General features: G+C 45.7%; 1 protein-coding gene across 1 annotated transcript in view; it reads left to right on the top strand.

The window, feature by feature from the left end:
* PLEKHD1 (pleckstrin homology and coiled-coil domain containing D1) overlaps positions 1-20,980 on the top strand; it is a 33,495-nt gene extending 12,515 nt beyond the window's left edge. The window contains exons 4-14 of the mRNA XM_060273841.1: positions 414-490; positions 6,322-6,413; positions 9,569-9,621; positions 11,041-11,135; positions 11,835-11,928; positions 13,107-13,288; positions 13,858-13,990; positions 15,058-15,202; positions 15,418-15,567; positions 16,201-17,203; positions 20,445-20,980. Of these exons, the coding sequence (XP_060129824.1) occupies positions 414-490; positions 6,322-6,413; positions 9,569-9,621; positions 11,041-11,135; positions 11,835-11,928; positions 13,107-13,288; positions 13,858-13,990; positions 15,058-15,202; positions 15,418-15,567; positions 16,201-16,355 (1,176 nt within the window). The 3' untranslated portion in view covers positions 16,356-17,203; positions 20,445-20,980. The remainder of the gene's footprint in view (positions 1-413; positions 491-6,321; positions 6,414-9,568; positions 9,622-11,040; positions 11,136-11,834; positions 11,929-13,106; positions 13,289-13,857; positions 13,991-15,057; positions 15,203-15,417; positions 15,568-16,200; positions 17,204-20,444) is intronic.
* Positions 20,981-25,101: the final 4,121 nt, after the last annotated feature.

Below are 25,101 nucleotides of genomic sequence, written 5' to 3'. Positions count from 1 at the left end.
CTGGTGTGTCTAATACAGATACAGTATACTCCCTGGGCACTCATCATACACAAGAAAAAGGGTTCAGGTGGACCAGGGATTTGGGCCAGCTCAGACTGAGGCAGCCCCAAATCACTCTGGGTCAGATTAGGTCCATTCCACCCACTTTTCATCCAGTCCAAAGTGGGTGCAGCCGGTTGTGTGTGTGTTTGTGTGTGTGACCTTCCTTTCTTCCCTTGCCGACCACATGCTTAATTGCATGACTGGGCAAGGTTCACAATCAGGATTGGGATGGCCCCAGATCATCCCAGGGTTGGCTCAGGACCACTCTGAAACACTGGATTAGGCCCCAAATCAGATCAATGGGCCCATGCAACAGCCCTAATATTTTCATACCGCTTCTCTCTTCATAGCCGCTGTGTTTCTCTTTTAAGGGTACCATTGTCCTGGCAGCAGAATCAGAATATGAACAAGCCCAGTGGCTGGAAATGCTACAGGAGTCTGGGAAAGTGTAAGTATCTGAGGAGTTGCTCTATTAGGCTTGCGCTTACTTTAAAGCTACTACTGTATTTACCTAAGTGCTGGTTTCATTCATACTCTATTTGTTAGTATTAATACTAACAATAGGGACCCAGGTCGCGCTGTGGTTAAACCACTGAGCCTAGGGCTTGCTGATCAGAAGGTCGGTGGTTTGAATCCCTGTGACGGGGTGAGCTCCCGTTGCTTGGTCCCAGCTCCTGCCAACCTAGCAGTTCGAAAGCACGTCAAAATGCAAGTAGATAAATAGGAACCGCTACAGCGGGAAGGTAAACGGCGTTTCCATGTGCTGCTCTGGTTTGCCAGAAGCGGCTTTGTCATGCTGGCCATATGACCTGGAAGCTATACGCTGGCTCCCTCGGCCAATAATGCGAGATGAGCGCGCAACCCCAGAGTCGGTCACGACTGGACTAATGGTCAGGGGTCCTTTACCTTTAATACTAACAATACTATTAATACTATCTGATGCTCTTTGGGGGCTGTGTCCCAAAATATATAATTTTGATAATGGCAATAATATATAATTTGTATAATGGCAAGAATATATAATTTGATAATGGCAAGAATATGGCCACAGTCCGAAATCTGTGATGAGAATGAAGAGCTTGCATGCCCCTCTCCTCAGCCCAGCCACAAGGAGAAATTTTGATGCCTTTGCTTCAGTTTTACTTTAACCAGAATTCAGCATTTTGTTCAACCTCTCAACTGTAGTTAATGTTAACTGGAGTTTGTTTAAACAAGCCAGCTTCTGAAACTATAGTTTGAAGTTGTCTTGTTTCAAACAAACCATACTCAGTGTTAACCAGTGTGATTAAGGAAAAAAGAGATCCGAAAACTCCCATACTCCTTGCAACTCCATGAGAGGAGGAAGAGGAGAAGAGTTTGGATTTGATATCCCGCTTTATCACTACCCAGAGGGAAGAACATGCAAGCCCAATGGAGCTTGCAGCAGTTTGTTCTCATCACGCTAAACTACAATTTAGCGGGGAGATTTGGGGCTCGGGTCAAGTGGAAATTGGGTATGGCAACTGAAGCGGAGGGATTCTCTGAGGGGTAGGCAGGGAATAACTGCCCTGGGAAAGGGAATGAGAATTGTGGCCAGAGTTAAGAACTTAGACTGTTGTTGTTTAGTCGTTTAGTCGTGTCCGACTCTTCGTGACCCCATGGACCAGAGCACGCCAGGCACTCCTGTCTTCCACTGCCTCCCGCAGTTTGGTCAAACTCATGTTCGTAGCTTCGAGAACACTGTCCAACCATCTTGTCCTCTGTCGTCCCCTTCTCCTAGTGCCCTCAATCTTTCCCAACATCAGGGTCTTTTCCAAGGATTCTTCTCTTCTCATGAGGTGGCCAAAGTATTGGAGCCTCAGCTTCACGATCTGTCCTTCCAGGGAGCACTCAGGGCTGATTTCCTTAAGAATGGATAGGTTTGATCTTCTAGCAGTCCATGGGACTCTCAAGAGTCTCCTCCAGCACCATAATTCAAAAGCATCAATTCTTCGGCGATCAGCCTTCTTTATGGTCCAGCTCTCACTTCCATACATCACTACTGGGAAAACCATAGCTTTAACTATACGGACCTTTGTCGGCAAGGTGATGTCTCTGCTTTTTAAGATGCTGTCTAGGTTTGTCATTGCTTTTCTCCCAAGAAGCAGGCGTCTTTTAATTTCGTGACTGCTGTCACCATCTGCAGTGATCAAGGAGCCCAAGAAAGTAAAATCTCTCACTGCCTCCATTTCTTCCCCTTCTATTTGCCAGGAGGTGATGGGACCGGTGGCCATGATCTTGGTTTTTTTGATGTTGAGCTTCAGACCATATTTTGCGCTCTCCTCTTTCACCCTCATTAAAAGGTTCTTTAATTCCTCCTCGCTTTCTGCCATCAAGGTTGTGTCATCTGCATATCTGAGGTTGTTGATATTTCTTCCGGCAATCTTAATTCCGGCTTGGGATTCATCTAGTCCAGCCTTTCGCATGATGAATTCTGCATATAAGTTAAATAAGCAGGGAGACAATATACAACCTTGTCGTACTCCTTTCCCAATTTTGAACCAATCAGTTGTTCCATATCCAGTTCTAACTGTAGCTTCTTGTCCCACATAGAGATTTCTCAGGAGACAGATGAGGTGATCAGGCACTCCCATTTCTTTAAGAACTTGCCATAGTTTGCTGTGGTCGACACAGTCAAAGGCTTTTGCATAGTCAATGAAGCAGAAGTAGACATTTTTCTGGAACTCTCTAGCTTTCTCCATAATCCAGCGCATGTTTGCTATTTGGTCTCTGGTTCCTCTGCCCTTTCGAAATCCAGCTTGCACTTCTGGGAGTTCTCGGTCCACATACTGCCTAAGCCTGCCTTGTAGAATTTTGAGCATAACCTTGCTAGCGTGTGAAATGAGCGCAATTGTGCGGTAGTTGGAGCATTCTTTGGCACTGCCCTTCTTTGGAATTGGGATGTAGACTGATCTTCTCCAATCCTCTGGCCATTGCTGAGTTTTCCAAACTTGCTGGCATATTGGGTGTAGCACCTTAACAGCATCATCTTTTAAAATTTTAAATAGTTCAGCTGGAATATCATCACTTCCACTGGCCTTGTTATTAGCAGTGCTTTCTAAGGCCCATTTGACTTCACTCTCCAAGATGTCTGGCTCAAGGTCAGCAACCACACTACCTGGGGTGTACGAGACCTCCATATCTTTCTGGTATAATTCCTCTGTGTATTCTTGCCACCTCTTCTTGATGTCTTCTGCTTCTGTTAGGTCCTTACCACTTTTGTCCTTTTTGTCCCAAAGACAAAAGAACTTAGACACACATTCCTAATTCTCCCAGTGAAATCAATGACTTTTAAAGATACTTAACTCTGTCCGGATTGTGGCTTTGACTCTGAGAATGAAAGCTGCCTTCTCCAGGTACCACTGCATCATCAAGTCCCAAATTTCGTAACTTCCTAGTAGGCACATTGTTCTGACTAGCAGAACAATTCATTTATGACTAGGGAACTTTTCAAAGTGGCCTCTGTACTTAGGTTACCGTGTCCAGGAGGGTTTATTATGGCGCTTACTATTGTGGTTCTGTGGCCAGGTTCTGTGGCCCTTCTCTCCTAATCTAGATGCAGGCAACTAGAACCATAGATGCATTTCAAGAAGATGAATCTCATTATGTTCTTATCAGCAATCATGCAGCTCCCGGAAGTTCTACAAAGAAGTCTATTACCCCCAGATTCTTACCCTGCTTTTGCACACCTGTAATATTCAGCAAGCAAGTTTTTTTAAAAACTAAGGCCGCAAACCTTTGCACACTCAGATGTACATCCAGTGAGTCCAGTGCATAAACTTAAGAAGGACTGAGTTGCACACCTTCAATCCTATGTTGATTTAGGTGCATTTTAAATTGTTCCAGTGGGTTTAGGGACCCCAAACTGAGCAGGGAACTGGACTGCAAGTGCTTGTCCTCCTGACCTTCACGCTGTGTTTCACATAATGAAAGGGGAAGCTCTTTCCATCTCCGAGAAGTGAGCAAGGCAAGGGCTACAGTGGGAGGCGCTCCCAAAACAGATGGGGAACTTTTAGAGCCCTATAATCGTCAGCTAAGCTGCTTAAGTTTTGCTGTTCGCTCCATACCAGCAGTTTATATCCAGCTAGAAAGATTTTATTTCATTGAAGCTTACAGCAAACAATAAAAAAAAGACCTTTTCACCAACCAGGGTTTATTCTAGGTTGTGTGCGTGTACTCAGACTGGGGAAGCAAGGTCACATGGAAGTGCAATAGCAGGACGAAGCACATCATAACTTTTCATAAAAGGCGCCTATGCATCAGACATAGCATTGGCCATCTATGCAGCAGTCCTAGTAAGCAACCTTCTTGGAGTGTCTGACTGAAACGGAAAACTGGCTTGTGAGTGAACATGCACCAGATTGTTCTGCCAGTAGCTGCAAGCGTGAGTTTCCAGCTGCTCCATATTGACCTGGGACCCATTATCCCCGAGATAATAAACATTGGGCGGCTGGTAAAATCTCATGAGTGGACTTGCACAACATCCCATTCCTCTCGTTTGCCCTGCAGACACACTGCTTTGTAGGATTCTCCAGCCCCCCCCCAGCCAATTTTGGGGGTGCACATGGGACTGCAGTTGTATGAATGAACGTCTGCCCCACTCATCCCTGGACATTATTGGATTTCCGCTGATGCACTTTTAAACGGCTGACTCACCACTTGCATGTGCAAATGAATGAGGGAAGAGAGTCAGCAGAACCTAATTAGGCTGTGGAAGCTTCCAGCCTCTTATTGGTTCACTGTATAGTTTGTTGACTGGCTGGCAGGCTTAAAAAAACAACAACCCTGGAGTCATATCAGACCCAGTCCTGTTCATTATGTCAATGTCCAAAAACCTCCCTATGTCAGCTTACCTGAACTTTCTGCTCCAGTCCTCCCTTGTCTTGCTTCATGGACTGCTACAGAACTTTCTCAGACCCCAACCTCCGTTTCCCCTTCCCCTCTTTTTGAGACTTGCCTCTTCCCCTAAATTTACGGACTATGAAGTATGCCATCAAGCCAACCTGGCTTCCAGCCTTCAGGCTAATAACCAGGTGGATGTCTGCAGGGCAACATACCCTCCAGAACTCTAGGCCTACAGCCCAGCTCAGTCACAGGTAACAATCTAGATTGCTGCTTGCGTATCCTTGCTGCAGAAGCAAAATCACCAAAGAGCACCTTTGCTGCCCAGGGGAGTTTAAAATAGCTGTGAGGAATTGCTCCACCAGTCATGCAGTTGCTTTCTTAGGAGGAGAGAAGCAGAGAGCCCGTGGCTGTGAAGGTCAAGGAACATTTTGAAAAATGTGGGCTTTGGCGGGACAGCAGCAAGCAACCTGGCCATCCGTAGCAGAGCAGGCATGTCCATTTTGCTCTCTGCGTGGCAATCTCAGTCCAGGGACCTCAGATGTGGCTCCCTTCCTCTTTAATTTTTACATAAATGATATAATAATAGCCATTAAAGCTCTTAACCAACCACCCCCGTCCCTGCAACAAGCAAAAACCCCAGTGATTTCTACATGCACGCCCATGCACACAGGTAACATCTGGATAAGCAAGAAGCACCTTGCAGTTCAAAGACACATACCGGCCGAGCAAAAGCACTCAGAAGCTGGTGCAAAGCAGGGGCAGTGTTAGTGTGGCCTGGGGAGAAAGGGTGTCTTATGCAGAGCGTCCTGAGCCTGGAAGGTTCAGCCAACAGCAACAGAGCACTCAGGCTTCCCCAGCAGTTAATTCAAATTATTCATCGATCCTGAGCTCCAGTGCATGCTCTCTGGATCCATCTGTTGCTCCGAAAGTCATGGCTTTGGGGTTCACATTTCCAGCCTTTCAGGATGTAGAATCTGCCTGTGGAGGGAACTCGGGAGGGTTGTGATTTGTGGGCGACAAGGGGAGGTTTGGAGCTACGAGAGCCGCAAAAAGCCTAGGAAATTGACAGAGATGGTTAAAAGGACTTGATGAATTACTTAGGCCCCACGCTTTTATTGCCATTTTGTTCTCTGGAGAGAAATGAGTTTCCTGGTCCATCGTCATGTTGGCGATTTGTTTTCATTATATCCAACTACTGGTACCCTATCTGTTCAGGTTAATGTACTTGGGGAACAGGCTGCCCACTCTCGCCGTTTTTTCAGAGGCCATCTCCCCCCCCCCTTCTCTCTGTTCAGTGTTTGTGAAGAGGTTCTTCTGCTTTCCCAGCCACAGGGAGAGGGGAGAGTGCAAACTTGACAGCAGGCTGTTCTTTAAAAGGAGCTATTTCCATCCTTTCATTTTTTTTCTTTTCTTCAGGACCTGGAGAAATGCTCAGCTGGGAGAAGCCATGATTGAGAGCCTCGAAGCCCAGGGACTCCAGCTGGCCAAGGAGAAACAGGAGTATTTAGGTTGGAACTAACAGCTGCTAGTCCTCAGGGAGGAATAGCGTATCAGCAGCACAAATCAGTATCTGATTAATGCATTTTATCATTTATAGAGTGGCATCAGTGTACAGTGTGCTTTATTACATGATGTTGGTGTGTGTGTGTGTGTGTGTGTGTGTGTGTGTGTGACAGGTATAATGACCTGCCCCCCCCCATATACAGCATCCCAGGTGCCTACCTTCTTTCTGTAATGATGGTTGAGTTAACAGTTCTGCCCGTGTACCTTCAAGACCTCATCACCAGTGACCTCAATTAAGCAGCATGTTCTACTTAGCTATTATCGCAGACAAAAATAAAGCAGAGTTAATGAGTGCCTTGGGAGCGCAGACCGTTCCTAGGTTCAAAGATATTCGGTTGATGTTGTGATGGAAGCTCCCAAGTTAATGTGACTCGGGGGGGGGGGTGCATTTTCAGGAGAACATTTCTCGCTCCTGTCGCAGCCTGACACCTGCTCATCGAGATCAAGTAGGGAAGGCCTTTGCGGTGCTCTTCCCATGTGGAAGCACAGGGCATAGCTGCCAAGTTTTCCCTTTTCTCGCGAGGAAGCCTATTCAGCATAATGGAAAATCCCTTAAAAAAAGGGATAACTTGGCAGCTATGGCACAGGGACGGAGCATTCCAGACTATAGGAAGACAGCATAATTTATGCAGGGTAATTTATGCAAATGTAACTAATCTCTATCCCAAACTCTCTTCGGGAGTGGAGCTACTGACAGATGGGGGGCAGTTTGACTTACATCAGTCTCCTTCTTTGGAGGTCTTTAAGCAGAGGCTTGACAGGCATATGTCAAGAATGCTTTGATGGTGTTTCCTGCTTGGCAGGGGGTTGGACTGGATGGCCCTTGTGCTCTCTTCCAACTCTATGATTCTATGATTCTACCTTTTTTTGGGCAGTGTAACTTCTGAGTTGCAAGGTCACATATGTCTGAGTGACTGGAGTTTGGAATGGGGCGGTGGTAAAATAATAATAATAATAATAATAAATAATTTATTACTCATATCCCACCCATCTGACTGGGTTGCCTCAGCTACCCTGGGCAGTTCCCAACAGAATATTAAAAACTCCCAGAAGATCTCTTCTTTAGGGTGACAGGTAGGTAGCCGTGTTGGTCTGCCATAGTCAAAAAATAATGACCGCTTCCCCAACATAAAGGGGAGGCGCATTTTGCGCAGTCGCGCGCAGCCCCCCTGGGAACCCTAGGGCAGACCTGGAAGTTTGGAGGCTGGCTCTACCTACCTGAGGCTGGAGTCGCCGCCCACTCCATCAGCCGACCAATCCGTCCGAAGGGGGCGTGCCAGGGGGATTGGCCAGGTAGGATCAGGTAGGCTTACCTGCACACAAAGAAGAGGAGCCATACTTGGGAAGCAGCCAACAGATTCAGAGCTTTCCCACCCTCCACTCCCTAACTTTATGCTTGCTTTACAGGTTATTTACTTCCACAGGCTTCTTGCTTTTCAGGTTTTTCTTCCACAGGCGCACACGCACGCAGGCGCTGCTACGACCGGTCGCTGTTAAAGGGCTGGAAAGGACTTTCCCTGCATTGGCAGGTTTCGCCTTTCCCGTAGCAATTCGTCACAACTTTGGCGATGCAGGCCTTGGGCGGAATCCTTTAGTCATTTACATAAAGGGGAGGGGCGTGGGGGCGGTGACCCCCCGCCCTATTGCGGCGGCGATAACAGGGTTCCCGTAATCGGGCATCAAGGGGGGGCATTTGGCGATGCCACTTGGCTGGTTATTGCCCTCCCCTTCCAGTGGTGGCGATCGGGGGGGGGGGCGGGCTATCTGCTTGAACATATGTTCTCCAGAGTTATCCCAACCTCGACTCATGCTGGACAACCCTGAAGATCACCCCACCCCCGGCTGGGGGCTGGGAGGGATATACGCCCAATGCCTGCGCCAAGGTCTTCCTACATCTGAATTTTAATAAAGTTGTGGCCAATTTTAATCCCATAAATACGTGGTCCTGTGTCATTATTCCACTCGGGGCTGCCCTGGGGGCTGGGGGGGACTCCGCCTGACTGCGCAAAATAAAATAAAAAATCCTTCCAGTAGCACCTTAGAGACCAACTAAGTTTGTCATTGGTATGAGCTTTCTTGTGCATGCACACTTCTTCAGATACGAAAGCTCATACCAATGACAAACTTAGTTGGTCTCTAAGGTGCTACTGGAAGGATTTTTTATTTATTTTGTCTCTTCTTTAGAGATTCACCCTGGCTTTGGCTTAGTCGGCTTGGGCTGAACCCTGACTGAGCTCGGATGCAGGACTTATACCAGCATATCTTTGGCCAGGCATCCTGAAACTCGTCCCTCCAGATATTTTTGGACTACAACTCCCATCATCCCTGACCACTGGTCCTGTTAGCTAGGGGTGATGTGAGTTGTAGTCCCAAAACATCTGGAAGGCCGAGTTTGGGGGTGCCTGTCTCTAGCTGACGTGGGGTGGGGAACTGGTATAGCCCAGGCTCAGCCAGCTCAACCATCTATCCCAAACTGTGTTCATCCTGGCAAATCTCGGGTTTGGATTGCTGGAGCCAGTTAGGGTAAGGCTTTCTGAGTGGTGAATTAATAGACTGGAATCAGGTAAGGGGGAACTTAAGCACCTCCCACCCACTTGTTCTCATGAAAATCCCACCCTGAAACATTTGCATGGGAGCTGGGAACATGGTGCTGTTGTTTCACAATGCGTGCTTCCTCCCCCAAATGTATGAACACAGTCAAAGCCCCTTAATGACTAGGAGTGGGACTTTTTCGCTGCTTTGCTGCTGACCTTGTTCAGTGTGTGCTCTTTTTAACCATCCGTTAAATGAAGGCAGTGGTGCCATCCTACTTGATGAGGCGGGTTGTAAATCTAGGTACATTAGTAGACAATGACCCCCTTGGAAGGAAGGCACTAAAGGCTGAACAAGTTGTTGTTGTTATCATTTATAATTCATTTGGCAGGAGACTGGTGGGAGGTGAGAACACATGAAAGCAATCTCATCATAGTAAATTCAAATAATCACAGCACAATATGCAAGAAGCGAGGTTCTCGCTGTGCTGTGTTTCAAGGTCCATGCAGTTTCTGTCCAACTGTCTTAAGCAATTTGCTTCCATTCACTTTTCCCTGTCTGTTTGCAGATAAACTGATGGAAGAGACGGAAGAACTGTGTCTGCAGAGGGAGCAGAGAGAGGTTCATTCTCCTCCTTTTAACATTCTGACTTTGTTTATTGACAACATGTGTAAGAGCAAGACTTCCATTTAATGCAATAGAAACAAGTTGGGTTTTTTTTTTGCCTCCCCCCCCCCCCTCCAGAGGTTTAGAGTGAAGGGCCTCTGGGGTTTTAGGGAAATCTGTGGCGATATAATTATGGGGCAGCTTGGGGTCCAGTGATTGTATCATGATCTCTTCTTAGGGTGAAGGCAGATGCAACACTTTTAGAGGCTTTCCTGGAAGCACACTGACTTCATTCTATCTGAAGAAGTGTGCATGCACATGAAAGCTCATACCAAAATAAAAACTTAGTTGGTCTTTAAGGTGCTACTGAAGGAATTTTTTAATTTTATAGATAAATATTTAGGTGGGGGGGAAATAGTTCTGCAAGTTTTGATTTTCACACATCATTGCATCAATAAATTTTCCCCAGATCAGTTTGCATGTGACAAATTATTATTTATTTTTATTTTTTTAAAAAAATCAATCAATAAATGAATAGGCAGAAAAATACAATAATGTTGTTCGTATAGTGCTTCATATTTTTTTTTAATGGTCACCCTGGACAAACCTTGATGGCATCTCATTAAAGCAGGGATGGGGAACCTGTGGTCCTTCAGTCATCCCTGACCATTGGGCATGCTGTTTGGGGCTGAGAGAGTCAGGCAGCAGCCAGAAAGCCACAGGTTCCCCATCCTTGGCTTAAATTCTCTGTGGAGAGCACTTCTATATTGGGAATTATAATATGGTTGTCCCTGCTGATCACTGAACATATGGACTTGCAATGCGCATTTGTTGCTACATTGGCTGCATTCTCCCTTTACCCTTAGTCATAGTTTGTTTTAACAATAGTTTGTCAAATAAACTGGATTAAATCTTGCACACAGGCAAAGGAACTGTTGCTTTATTTCACTCTATGCTGGTTTCATTTTCAAAATGCTCTGGCCTTGCACCTTTGCAGCCTGGCAGCCATCTCTGGAGTGGGGAACCAGGATAGTGGGTTCAGACACAAAGAGAAACCAAAGTTAACTCAACCCTAAATCTGTAAGCCATCTTTAAACCATGGTTTCATGTTCTGGTTTGTTGGCTACAAACAAACCAAAGTTAGCTGACCAAAGTAGGTCTAGTCATAGTTCAGTTTCACAAACTGTGGCTTAGATTCACTGAGAACCAGGCCACGGCGAAAGTGTGATTTGCTACGACCCCCTTCTGTGTGTTTACATACAGCAAACACTATGTGACAATACCTGTGCAAGGTTTGTGTTGTCTTCTACATGGAAGTGCTTTCCACAGATAAATTTGTCATGTTTTCCACATATGAGCACCTGACACATTACGAGATAAGGAACTTTGCAGTCCTTTGGGCATTCCATGTACCTCCTCTTCTTCTCTTTTAAGGCTCTGGAGCACCTCAACCAAGTACTGGAGGCAGAGAAGCAGCAGTTTGAGGAGGTGGTGCAAGATTTGCGAGTGGAGCAAGAGCAGATTAAACGGTAATAGTACCTGAACTCTGAAGCGGCCAGGTGAAAAAGTGGGTCCATTCATTGGCAGCTGAGGGTGATTATCTTGAGGCAGTGGCCACCTTAGTAAGCCCTCACTGAAAGCCCTTATTTCCTGATACACCCCATTGCTTCTTAACTATCCTTGTGTCCCACACTGGCCTAGTTCTTGTACGTTGACCTCCATATACTATCAATACATGTATTCTCCCCCCTTGGCAATTTGGGCCCCTCTTTTGGATATGGCCTTCAGGTTTTTCTTGTGCTCAGAATGACTTTCCTAATCTGATGTTAATAAGCCTTGTTGTTGTTTAGTCGTTCAGTCGTGTCTGACTCTTCGTGACCCCATGGACCAGAGCACGCCAGGCACTCCTGTCTTCTACTGCCTCCCGCAGTAGAATAGCCTTAAATTTTGCTATTCTTTCAACCAGCATTTTTACCAGACGGTGTTTTTCGGCACACAGCTGCAGAATATTTACCAAACTCCAGCAATAGTTACCTTAGTGCTGTCATGGTGAACATGCAACTTGCAAGGCTGTTTATGCAAAGCCAGGCCCACTTGACCAGACCCCCCCCCCAACCAGCTGTGCTGACCAAGTTTGATGGGAGTTGTAGTCCCAAACATTTGGAGGGCACTAGGTTGGCAAAGGCTGCACGAATCAAAATTTCTTCCTCCAACTGGTTGTTTTCCAGGGAGCTGGAGATGACTGCCCAGTCCCTCAAAGGAGTGGAGGAGGAAAAGAAAGGACTCCGAAACCTGACAGAGACATTGCAGAAGACTCTGGAAGTAGGTGTCTTACTCTCCACCCCTCTCCAGATGACAGCCTTTAAGATCTAGCAACTGTTTTCCATGGAAATAATTTCAGAATGAGTTTTTAATCCATACAGTAAGAACTAAAATCTTAAGGCTTCAAGGAAAGATGTTTTGCTTATACCACAATTCCCTTATTCATGGCAGGGGTGTTTTAGGAGACGGTTCAATGGACTCCTGGGCTTTTTGCAATACATTTTGTGACTCACACGTGTTAATACCCAGTTTTCACTTCCTGAACCAATACACGAACCAAAACTCTTTGAACATTTCATTCTTTGAAATGTTGTACTTCTCTAAATTTTGGAAAGCTGCTTACCAATCACAAAAGGCATCCCAAAGTGTGTATACTTGGCAAAATTGCGTTATTTTAAGAGAAATGTACTTGAAAATGTATATGAATTTTGATGCCGTCTTCATTTTTAAAAACCACAAAGAGATGTGGAAATGGAAAAAACGGGTGTCAAGACTGGAAAAAAAGAAAAGAAATAGACACTGAAATCAACAAAATCGTCTATCAGCAAATTCATTTAGCTCCAATAAAGCCATTTCCTCATGGTATAATTGTCTTGGAAAGTGCCTCTCAGAATTATGGGTTTTCTTTGACTTTGTTCACATGATACATTTCTCGTGTAATCTCAAGGGTTGTCTGCCTAAATGCTGAATGAGAGATAGATATTACGCTGGTCAAGTTTCTTCTGTTACTGAGATGCAGTGATGAGAAAGGGTCAAGCTGCAAAGTTTCTATTTAACGAGGGTGTGTTTAAAGGCACAGGACTGCTATCAAGGGAAATGTAGCGACTTTACTTTTCATACCACAACTAAAAGGCTCCTCCACACTTGGCTTGTCCCATTCCTACGGTAGCAAGCAAGGACCCAAGAGTTTCTCTGCTTGCCCCGTGCTTTTTAGACACAGGTCCAAGTGGTTTTCCATATGCCCTGCCACTTTCCTGCTCTTTCCTGCTGAATCAGAGAAAACGTCAATCCATGGAAAACCCAATTGATGTTTGCCCCGATTCAGCGGTAAAGAGCAGGTTTCCCCAGGGGAGAGTGGTGGGGACAGAGGAAGTGTGGACGAGCCCCCTATGTGAACAGAAAGTTTGTTTGAATTATTGTAAGGGGTAACCAATCCAACCTATTTGTGTGGCTTGAAGGCGCTCTCCCTGGAAAAGCAACGGACTCTGGAAATGCTGGAAGAGAACCAGAGCGAGTTGCAGCCCCCAACCAGCCCTAGCTGTGAGCAACCTGATGCTGCCGGGGGTCTGCAGAGCAGCTTGCACCAGATCGAGGAGAAAATGCACCAGCTTCTGGAGGAGAAACTCCTGGCTGAGAAAAGGTGAGGTGGGGGGAGGGAGGAGGAGAGTCTTCCAAACAGGCAGGATTCCCTGTTTGCAACCTAGTTGATGGTTGAAAGAAGCGGGCGACTTGGCATCTGTGGCTTTTTGTACCCGTTCCTCCCTTGACTCTGTGGCTCCTGCGATCTTGTTTTATCCCACAGGCAGGGGAGGGACTGGGAAGATGGCGGCAAAGGAGGGAATGGGCCAAAGAGGAGCCACTTATGTCGCGTGGAAGGATTTGAAGGTATAGAGCAGGCAGGTCCAACAGGTAGATCGTGATCACTGGACGTCTGTAGTAGATCACTGGTAGATCACTGGCTCAACAACTATGGCTCAACATTTTTGCCCTGCAACCCATCAAAAAGGCGCTTTCCTCTTCCCTAAGAAAACTCAAAAACTTTGACCTTAACCCCCCAAAAGGGTGTAGATCACTGTCAGTTTTTAACTCTGTGAGTAGATCACAGTCTCTTGGGAGTTGGATCTGTGGATTGCAACCTGGCAACTCTAGAAACACAAAAGGGTGAGACAGAGGAATGGGGACAACGGCTGAATGTGTGCTGCTTTGCAGGATGAAGGAGAATGAAGAACGCTCCCGAGCTCTAGAGGAGGAGCGGGAGTTCTACTCTTCCCAGTCGCAGGCCTTGCAGAATTCGCTCTCGGAGCTGACCGCTGAGAAGCAGCAAACCGAGCGAGATCTCAAGGTACTGATAGCTGGGGATTCAGTTCGATCTGATTCAGCTTGCAATTAAAGGGGACTCTACCTAATTTGCCCTTTCCCAAACCATATGAGAACTGAAACACAGCCATCCTGTGAGCCATTCAGAGAAGCTACACTTCCCTGAACGTTGCAGTCCCAAGTAATGTGACAAAAATGCATATATTGAGCTAAAGTAAAATGCGTATATTAGTGAAAGTAACATTAAAAATGCATTATATTTGGGGGAATTGCTTTGCAAATATACATATATTGGGCAAAATTATATACAAAGCTTTATATTGGCAGAAATTTTGTACTTAAATGCTGGTGAATGTTCATGAGGACTTTATAAAAAAAATCACAAGCATAATTGAAATCAACTTTGGAAAAATGAGAAACTGAGAGAAACTGAAATTGACAGATTCACCCATCCCTACTGATAGAGTTGTACACCAATTTGGCTTCTGCTTCAGGCTCAGCAAACAATCTCACTATCCTTCGCTCTCTTTTGCCAACAGCTGAAGGTATATTCTTTGTTCAAAAAGGAATGGCCTATTCCTACAAACATAATGCATGAGCTTCACGATAAAAGCAATATAAAAGAAAGGTTTTCATTGGGAGGCAGGTAACCTATCCCAGGGCACCAAAAGTTATGAAGGACACTCCTCTTTCCTCAAAGGTCTCACACAATTGCGTTCCTTCCAGTACGTGCACACAGAATGTTGACTAGCATGGCCCAAAAAACATCTTTTAAATAGATAAATACATACCCTAGACAGACTACTTATATAATACAATCCATACCATAATTAAAGAAATTATGCCTGAATTAGGTCACAGCACATAAATTCCTCAGATGTGCTTTAGGAGAGGACAGGGAAAGAAAGAAAGAAAGAAAGAAAGAAAGAAAGAAAGAAAGAAAGAAAGAAAGAAAGAAAGAAAGAAAGAAAGAAAGAAAGAAAGAGAGAGAGAGAAAGTCCTTGCTTACGTTTTGTCTTTTGGTGTTTTGTTTCTTTCCCTGGGTTATTTTTATTGGTTGGTTGAGGGCTGCCTGATTTCCTTCCTGCTCAGGCAGAGGTGAAGGTTCGCATGGACCTGGAGAAGCGTTTGCAGGAAGCTGAGGAGGCCCTGCAGAGCCTGGAGCAAGGCCTGAATTGCAAGCACCGTAACAAAGAGAAGGAGGAAAAAATGAAAGCCGACGTCAGCAATCTGAAAAGTAAGCAAGCCATCATTTATCTTGCCTTCCCCAACATGTCTGGTGCCATCACCCCAAAAACCCAAATGAAGAACTGAAACCAGAAGCCTATTGTGGATCCTCGTCAACCAGAAGTGAATCTCCTCAAGAATATTTTCCAAAATGCTATATCCGCCTGAACTGAGGCAGCCTAAGGCACATATTAACTGGCTCCCTTGGGTGTCTCTTCCCTGCAGAATTCTTTGAAGAGTGCATCCGAAACGCTGAATTGGAAGCCAAGATGCCCGTGATCATGAAGAACTCTGTGTACCTCCACAAGGCGGCCACTCGCAGGATAAAAAGCTGCCGTTTCCATCGCAGAAGATCCAGCAACTCCTGGCTCGACTGTAGGTGCTATTCCCCATATTCTCTTATGGCTTGTGGGATTGCGTTGTGGGGCAGGTTTTGCAGGAGCCCTGCCTTGCAACACTTGGATGCAGTTTCTAAGAGCAGCTCTGACACTCCTTTCCCTTGCATGCTCTGTGACGTACACATCATGCTCTGGCGGGCCTGTGAGCCCCTGTGGCTGAGTGAGTTGACCTTCCTTCTTTGGCCTTTGCACTGAATTATATGCACACAATGAGGTCTCAAGGCCACACTTCTGCTTCTCCCTTGGCTAGAAAGCATCGGTCCAAGAGGTTTTCTGCTTGTCTTGGGCTTCCTAGGCATGTGTCTGAGCAGTTTTTGTGTGTGTCCCACCGCTTTCCCCAGGAAAACCCACTGCTTACAACTGAATGGGAACAAATTAGTCAGGCTTCAGAAAAACCGATTGATGTTTGTTCTGATTCAGCAGTAAACGGCAAGTTTCCCGAGGGGAAAGTGGCAGGACGAGCAGTTGTGTGGACGAGCCCTCCGTCATTTCTGCTAAATACCACCTAGGTCGAACTTTATCATAATACCTTCCAGATTCAACAACGCCATTCCTCGCCTGGTGTGGCTCTCTACCGGCACTAAGTGTTGTGTGCTGTTTTCATTTTCAGTGCGGCAGTCCCAGTCGTTCATGTATTCGGAGGCCGAGAGCATAGAAGACCTGAAGCAAGCTGCCAAGAGGCTGACTCAGGATCAGCACTTCCGGGAGACCATCTATCAGATCATGATATCGCGCCAGAGCTCCTCCTCAGGCAACAAAAAGTGAACGTTTGCCCCTCCTCTTGGGAGGGAGAGTCCAAACTCAGCTTGCCACCATTCCACTCGGCCAAAAACCAAATTGTTGCGACGAGGAGGCGGAAGTGAGCTGCCCGCTGGCAGTGCGCTCTTTCTGAGGGAATGATGGGCAGTGACTAGAACACTCTCTATTGGTGGAGGTTGTGGTTTGCCGCCATTCCTGAGGGGAGAGGGGCCGTTTCGCCAAGCATGTTATGACTTTTCTGCCAGCTGCCCCGTCCCATCAGCTGAGACTCCCGGTTAGATGTGCTTTGTCAATACTCCATAGTTTGCCTCAAATCAAAACCACAGCTTACTCTTAAAGAATGTTTGGTCAAACCTTTCAGACTAGAGGACTAGTTTGTCCCTTTCCATGACAGACCTCCCATTACACAAGTGGAGAGTCTTTTTTTTTCTTTTCATTGTGGTGAGAGGAATGATATTCCTATTCTGCTTCCTTGGGTTTCTGGTTGAATATGCAAGCATGGCCAAAATGCTCCTCAGGTTATGTGCAGGCAGTCCCCCTAAGCATAGGGTGGCCACTTAGAAGACAGATATCTGTATTTATTCCGCTTTGGCTGCAAAAACTACATGCTTCTGGTATACCATTTTTATGCTTCCCACTTCCTCAGAGTGGCAGGAAGTTTCAAGGGCAGCCTTCCACAGAGTTGGTTCTCTTGCAAGGCAAGAGGTCTGAGGACTTAATAGACTTTTTGTAGCATTTGTTTACCAATTCACAAGCAGGGCAGGGTGGCAGCAGCAGATAGACATTGCTACACTTTCGAAGCTCTTTAAAACAATAGGGTACTTTCCTAGCTTTCCCAAGGCTGCTTCTTGCTTGTTGTTGTTTAGTCGTTTAGTCGTGTCCGACTCTTCGTGACCCCATGGACCATAGCACGCCAGGCACTCCTGTCTTGCACTGCCTCCCGTAGTTTGGTCAAACTCATGTTCGTAGCTTCGAGAACACTGTCCAACCATCTCGTCCTCTGTCGTCCCCTTCTCCTAGTGCCCTCAATCTTTCCCAGCATCAGAGTCTTTTCCAAGGATTCTTCTCTTCTCATGAGGTGGCCAAAGTATTGGAGCCTCAGCTTCACGATCTGTCCTTCCAGGGAGCACTCAGGGCTGATTTCCTTAAGAATTGATAGGTTTGATCTTCTAGCAGTCCATGGGACTCTCAAGAGCCTCCTCCAGCACCATAATTCAAAAGCATCAATTCTTCGGCGATCAGCCTTCTTTATGGTCCAGCTCTCACTTCCATACATCACTACTGGGAAAACCATAGCTTTAACTATACGGACCTTTGTCGGCAAGGTGATGTCTCTGCTTTTTAAGATGCTGTCTAGGTTTGTCATTGCTTTTCTCCCAAGAAGCAGGCGTCTTTTAATTTCGTGACTGCTGTCACCATCTGCAGTGATCAAGGAGCCCAAGAAAGTAAAATCTCTCACTGCCTCCATTTCTTCCCCTTCTATTTGCCAGGAGGTGATGGGACCAGTGGCCATGATCTTGGTTTTTTTGATGTTGAGCTTCAGACCATATTTTGTGCTCTCCTCTTTCACCCTCATTAAAAGGTTCTTTAATTCCTCCTCACTTTCTGCCATCAAGGTTGTGTCATCTGCATATCTGAGGTTGTTGATATTTCTTCCGGCAATCTTAATTCCTGCTTGGGATTCATCTAGTCCAGCCTTTCGCATGATGAATTCTGCATATAAGTTAAATAAGCAGGGAGACAATATACAACCTTGTCGTACTCCTTTCCCAATTTTGAACCAATCAGTTGTTCCATATCCAGTTCTAACTGTAGCTTCTTGTCCCACATAGAGATTTCTCAGGAGACAGATGAGGTGATCAGGCACTCCCATTTCTTTAAGAACTTGCCATAGTTTGCTGTGGTCAACACAGTCAAAGGCTTTTGCATAGTCAATGAAGCAGAAGTAGACGTTTTTCTGGAACTCTCTAGCTTTCTCCATAATCCAGCGCATGTTTGCTATTTGGTCTCTGGTTCCTCTGCCCTTTCGAAATCCAGCTTGCACTTCTGGGAGTTCTCGGTCCACATACTGCCTAAGCCTGCCTTGTAGAATTTTAAGCATAACCTTGCTAGCGTGTGAAATGAGCGCAATTGTGCGGTAGTTGGAGCATTCCTTGGCGCTGCCCTTCTTTGGAATTGGGATGTAGACTGATCTTCTCCAATCCTCTGGCCATTGCTGAGTTTTCCAAACTTGCTGGCATATTGGGTGTAGCACCTTAACAGCATCATCTTTTAAAATTTTAAATAGTTCAGCTGGAATATCATCACTTCCACTGGCTTTGTTATTAGCAGTGCTTTCTAAGGCCCATTTGACTTCACTCTCCAAGATGTCTGGCTCAAGGTCAGCAACCACACTACCTGGGGTGTACGAGACCTCCATATCTTTCTGGTATAATTCCTCTGTGTATTCTTGCCACCTCTTCTTGATGTCTTCTGCTTCTGTTAGGTCCTTACCACTTTTGTCCTTGATTATGGTAATCTTTGTACGAAATGTTCCTTTCATATCTCCAATTTTCTTGAACAGATCTCTGGTTTTCCCCATTCTATTGTTTTCCTCTATTTCTTTGCATTGCTCATTTAAGAAGACCCTCTTATCTCTCCTTGCTGTTTTTTGGAAATCTGCATTCAGTTTCCTGTATCTTTCCCTATCTCCCTTGCATTTTGCTTGCCTCCTCTCCTCCGCTATTCGTAAGGCCTCGTTGGACAGCCATTTTGCCTTCTTGCATTTCCTTTTCCTTGGGATGGTTTTCGTTGCTGCCTCCTGTATAATGTTACGAGCCTCCATCCATAGTTCTTCAGGCACTCTGTCCACCAAATCTAAATCCTTAAACCTGTTCCTCACTTCCACTGTGTATTCATAAGGGATTTGATTCAGATTGTATCTTACTGGCCCAGTGGTTTTTCCTACTTTCTTCAGTTTAAGCTGGAATTTTGCTATAAGAAGCTGATGATCTGAGTTACAGTCAGCTCCAGGTCTTGTTTTTGCTGACTGTATAGAGCTTCTCCATCTTTGGCTGCAGAGAATATAATCAATCTGATTTCGATGCTGCCCATTTGGTGATATCCATGTGTAGAGTCGTCTCTTGTGTTGTTGGAAGAGAGTGTTTGTGATGACCAGCTTGTTCTCTTGACAGAACTCTATTAGCCTTTGCCCTGCTTCATTTTGAACTCCAAGGCCAAACTTGCCAGTTGTTCCTTTTATCTCTTGATTCCCTACTTTAGCATTCCAATCCCCTGTAATGAGAAGAACATCCTTCTTTGGTGTCATTTCTAGAAGGTGTTGTAGGTCTTCATAGAATTGGTCAATTTCACTTTCTTCAGCACCGGTAGTTGGTGCATAAACTTGGATTACTGTGATGTTAAAAGGTCTGCCTTGGATTCGTATCGAGATTATTCTGTCATTTTTGAGATTGCATCCCATTACAGCTTTTGCCACTCTTTTGTTGACTATGAGGGCCACTCCATTTCTTCTACAGGATTCTTGCCCACAGTAGTAGATATGATAGTCACCCGAACTGAATTCACCCATTCCCTTCCATTTTAGTTCACTGATGCCCAGGATGTCGATATTTATTCTTGTCATCTCATTTTTGACCACATCCAGCTTACCTCTATTCATGGTTCTTACATTCCAGGTTCCTATGCAATATTTTTCTTTACAGCATCGGACTTTCCTTTCGCTTCCAGGCATATCCGCAACTGAGCGTCCTTTCGGCTTTGGCCCAGCCGCTTCATCAGCTCTGAATCTACTTGTACTTGTCCTCCGCTCTTCCTCAGTAGCATGTTGGACGCCTTCCGACCTGAGGGGCTCATCTTCCAGCGTCATAACTTTTATATGCCTGTTGTCTTTGTCCATGGAGTTTTCTTGGCAGGGATACTGGAGTGGCTTGCCAGTTCCTTCTCCAGGTGGATCACGTTTAGTCAAAACTCTCCACTATGACCTGTCCATCTTGGGTGGCCCTGCATGGCATAGCTCATAGCTTCTCTGAGTTATTCAAGCCCCTTCGCCACGACAAGGCATTGATCCATGAAGGGGCAAGGCATTGATCCATGAAGGCCAGCAGCAAAATTTACCTCGTTTGTTGCCCAAATTCAGGTGGCTCCCTCCCCTCCCGGCTTTCCTCAATAAGCACACAGTATTAGCACCTGAACACACTCTGCTGCCGGTGAGACCTGTGCATCCCAGCACCTTGGAGTAGCCACCAGCTATCAAGCAAGTCAGCATAGGCAGATGGTTGTAACGTGACTTTGCCCTTTGCCTCTTTTCATAATGATGTGCTGCTAATCCGTTAAAATGCCTCCTGGATTTCTTTCTTTCTTGAAGACAGGGAAGTGTGGTAGTGGGGAGAAGTCTCCTTGGTGTGTCAAACTCATTTGCATGTGCAAGAAGTCGAAGGCAGGCCAAATTCTGGATTCCACTCCTGTATGGAGCCGGTTTGGATTTGATATCCCGCTTTATCACTACCCGAAGGAGTCTCAAAGCGGCTAACAATCTCCTTTCCCTTCCTCCCCCACAACAGACACCCTGTGAGGTGGGTGGGGCTGAGAGACTTCAAAGAAGTGTGACTAGCCCAAGGTCACCCAGCAGCTGCATGTGGAGGAGCAGAGACACGAACCCAGTTCTTCAGATTACGAGTCCACCGCTCTTAACCACTACACCACACTGGCTCTCAATGGTGTAATGGTTAGAGTGCTGGACCTTTGACCTGGGAGACCAGAGTTTGGATCCCCACTCAGCCAAGAAGCTCACTAGGCCAGCCACCATCTCTTAGCATAACCTACCTCACAGGGTGGTTGTGAGGATGAAACGGGGAGGAGGAGAACCATGTCACACCACCTTGAGCTACTTGGAAGAAAAAAACTGGTATATAAATGTAAAAAATAAGTAAGTTAGTAAGTAATTGCCACTGGCTTTTTACAGAAACTTTGCTCAAAGACAGTGAAAAAGGCCTTTGATTATGCCCCATTCAAAAGTTTTAGTGGCTTGTGTGCGGCCAGTAGTCAATTGTGGTGACTGAGTTGCACAACCGCTGGCCTCAACTTGCACTAATGCTGTTGGTGTCTGTGGCTAGGAATGCATACACAGCATGGCAGTATAGCGTTCTGCAAGGAGGCCTGACCCAAAAGCTTGCTGACACAAACAGCAGTAGTTTCCTTGTTTCCTTACCTAACAAAAATAAAAAATAAAAATGGAGGGTCTAGGGCCATTTTGAAAATGAGTTATTAACAGTTAATGGCCTTTTAGGCTTCCTCCACGTGAATAGGGCTTCACTTTTTGAATAATAAGAATTATATGCCGGGGGGGGGGGCTCAGAATATCAGGATTTAGAGATGCTTAGGTGGTGCATGGCCAAAAAAAAAGGTTGGGAACCACTGGTCTAGGGGAAGATGATTGCTGCAATTGAAAAAGAAAAGAGGAGACTGAGGAGATATGATAGCCACCTTCAAATACCTAAAGGCTGTCATTTGGAAGATGGAGCAAGCTTGTTTTTTCCTGCTCCAGAGGGTAGGACTTGAACTGATGGTTCCAAGTTACAAGAAAGGAGATTCTGACTGAACATCAGGAAAGACCTTTCTGACAATAAGAGCTGTTTGACAGTGGAACAGACTACATTGGAAGGCGGCGGGCTTTCCTTCCTTGCAGGTTTTTAAGCAGCGGTTGTATATCCACCTGTCATGGGTGCTTTAGTTGAGATTTCTGCATTGAGGGGGTTGGACTAGATGGCCCTCAGTGTCCCTTATCAACTCCTCAATTCTAAGATTCTGAATTAAGTCAATCCCAGCCACAAGTTACTATCGAGTTGTTGTATTGGAGGAGCATGGGCTCCCTCTAGTGGCCCTTGGTAACAGACTTGTGTTTGTTTCATTTATAGCCCCCCCCCTTTTCTCCAAAGAGCTCATGGTTCTTCCCCTCTGCTCGTTTAATCCCCACAACAGCCCCTGAGGTAGGCAGGGACTGGTCCAAAGCCACCCAGTGAGCTTCATGGCCGAGGGGGGATTTGAACCCTGGTCTTCCAGGCCCTAGTCTGACACACTGACCACTTCCCCATGCTGTGAATTAGTAACTAATAAATAAGAGTTGTTGGAGTTGTTGGAGATGGAGTTGTTCCATAAGAACCAAGAAACGCAGTCACCTCAATACCTGTGAGGGATTTTCCTTCCATTTCGTTTTTTCTCGCCTGCGTGAGATGTTATTCCCGCCCTCCCAGCTAATCCTTACTTGAAATAGAATATGTGTCCAGTGTACTAAGGTATTACAGTGGTCCCTCGAGTTACATACGCCTCCGGTTACAAACGCTTCAGGTTACAAACTCCGCTAACCTGGAAGAGTTACCTCGAGTTGAGAACTTTGCCCCAGGATGAGAACGGAAATTGTGTGCTGGTGGCGCAGTGGCAGCAAGAGGCCCCATTAGCAAAAGCACGCCTCTAGTTAAGAACAGTTTCAGGTTAAAAACGGACCTCCGGAACGAATTAAGTTCGTAACTAGAGGTACCACTGTACTGTATATACATCAGGGGTAGGGCATCTTTCTCAACCTGAGAGCTGCATTTCCCTGTGAGCCACATGTCGGTGCTAGGCAGCACCAGAGGCAAAAGTGGGAGGAGCAATGAATGCAAATTTACCTTTGTACTCTCATACGCCCCATATCCTTTTGTATGTCTCGATATGTTCAACATTCGGCTCTTGAGCACTAGGCCTGCTTGAATGCTGTTTGTCCCTCCTTGCTCCTCCCTCCACCCACAGCCGTTCCCTCTTATGTTTCCTGGTTTGCAGTAACTGTGATTACCGCTAACCCTAATTAGAAAGCAAGGTTTGAACTGGGTTCTGGTCTGAAGGTCAGCTGTGATCAGTGATGACCCTAGTTTACCTAGTTTATTTATTTTCTATTTATTTATTTATTGTTTTTTGTAGGCTGCCCCTTTGTCACAATATCTCAGGGCGGTTCACAAAACACAAAGTAATTTCAAGGTCATGCCAAAGTGCAGTTATTGTGAACAAGGAGGTGAAGGTGGGAGTTGCTGCATATAAAGTGAAGGAGGAGGAGGAGGAGGAGTTTGGATTTGATATCCCACTTTATCACTACCCTAAGGAGTCTCAAAGCGGCTAACTCCTTTCCCTTCTTCCCCCACAACAAACACTCTGTGAGGTGAGTGAGGCTGAGAGACTTCAGAGAAGTGTGACTATCCCAAGGTCAGCCAGCAGCTGCATGTGGAGGAGCAGGGAATCGAACCCGGTTCACCAGATTATGAGTCCACGGCTCTTAACCACTACACCACACTGGCTCCCTACACCACACATGGTCCTGAAATCTAACTTGGACCATTAATATTTGAGACATTCTTTGTTTGGTCTGGTTTAGTTTTTAGATTACATGAATGACAGGTGCGCGCGCACACCCACACCTCTGCAACACTTCTGCAACTGTTTCACCGTTTTGATTCCACTTTCCTTTGGCTTATTGCCTAATGGCAAAGGAAACCAAGTGATGTAACCGTCTCCTGAATTGTGGCACCTATGAAAAGACATGCATACATTTTCAGTTTTAACATCTGGGTTGGGGGACATGGGCAAATCATAGCATCTAAAAGTGAGGGGAATAAAGAGTCATGGCTCCATGGTATAGCACATGTTGTCCCCAGGATAGGTCCAAGTAGGGCTGCCTGGAGATTTACTGCCATCTACTGAGTAAGATGGATGAAAGCTGACTCTGGACTCGGCTAGCTTGGTAAAGAAAAAGTGTTTTATACGCATTGTCTGTGCGATATAACCCTGTGACACCAGATGGCACTGTGGAGTCCCATCTTTCCCTACCAGATTTCCCTGTATGAGTTTGCAACGCGTTTAACTGAATCGCTTCTTTGACATGTCTAGATCCAGCCTCAGTATAAGACAACCTCCTCTGTTTCTAGAGTAAGTGTGGAATTATTTAATATCAGCCCAACCAAGGTATACCTCAGGAGCGTAGGTTTTTACTGTTGTGTTCATTTTGTGACAAATGAAGTAACAGTATTGTCAAGAACAGAGTGGTTCAGTTGATCCTGGTGTGATATTGCTGTATGTGAAGCTAATAATCTCACCAAATATTTGGAAATGAATTAAAAGTTGTGTGGTTTATCCCATGAAAAATGGTGCTGTATTGTTGTTTTCGTGCAGTGTTTCTCCTAAGTTTTCCTTTCCCCAATGCTATTTTCAGATGGAAAATACAGCCATGTTGGAATTCTGGTAATCCCCATTTATTCACTTGAAGCCATCTGAGATGGTTGGCACAATACAATTGGACTCCCATCTCACCTGTTGGACTTTGATGGCAAGGTAATACCGTATATGAAGCAAGGAATGCATCATTGCTAGAAAAGGCCAGATCAAGACTCATGATCTGAACAGAGACCTATAACTATGGGATTTCTTTGTGCCTCGAATAAGAGACTGGCTCCAGATTTCAAGGTAATAGAAAGTTGGGTTTTTAAATTTTATTTTACTATCTCTTCAGTGCATAGGATGGCCTAAAAGTTCCAAGGTTTGTGTCTTCATGGAGCTTCTAGTTGACCTGTGCTGCTTTTATTGGATTGTAAGTAGGGACGCGGGTGGCGCTGTGGGTTAAACCACTGAGCCTAGGGCTTGCCGATCAGAAGGTCGGCGGTTCGAATCCCTGCGACGGGGTGAGCTCCCATTGCTCGGTCCCAGCTCCTGCCAACCTAGCAGTTCAAAAGCA

Source organism: Zootoca vivipara, chromosome 1 (assembly GCF_963506605.1).
Source record: "Zootoca vivipara chromosome 1, rZooViv1.1, whole genome shotgun sequence".
NCBI lineage: Eukaryota > Metazoa > Chordata > Lepidosauria > Squamata > Lacertidae > Zootoca > Zootoca vivipara.
This window is presented reverse-complemented; position numbering and strand designations above follow the sequence as displayed.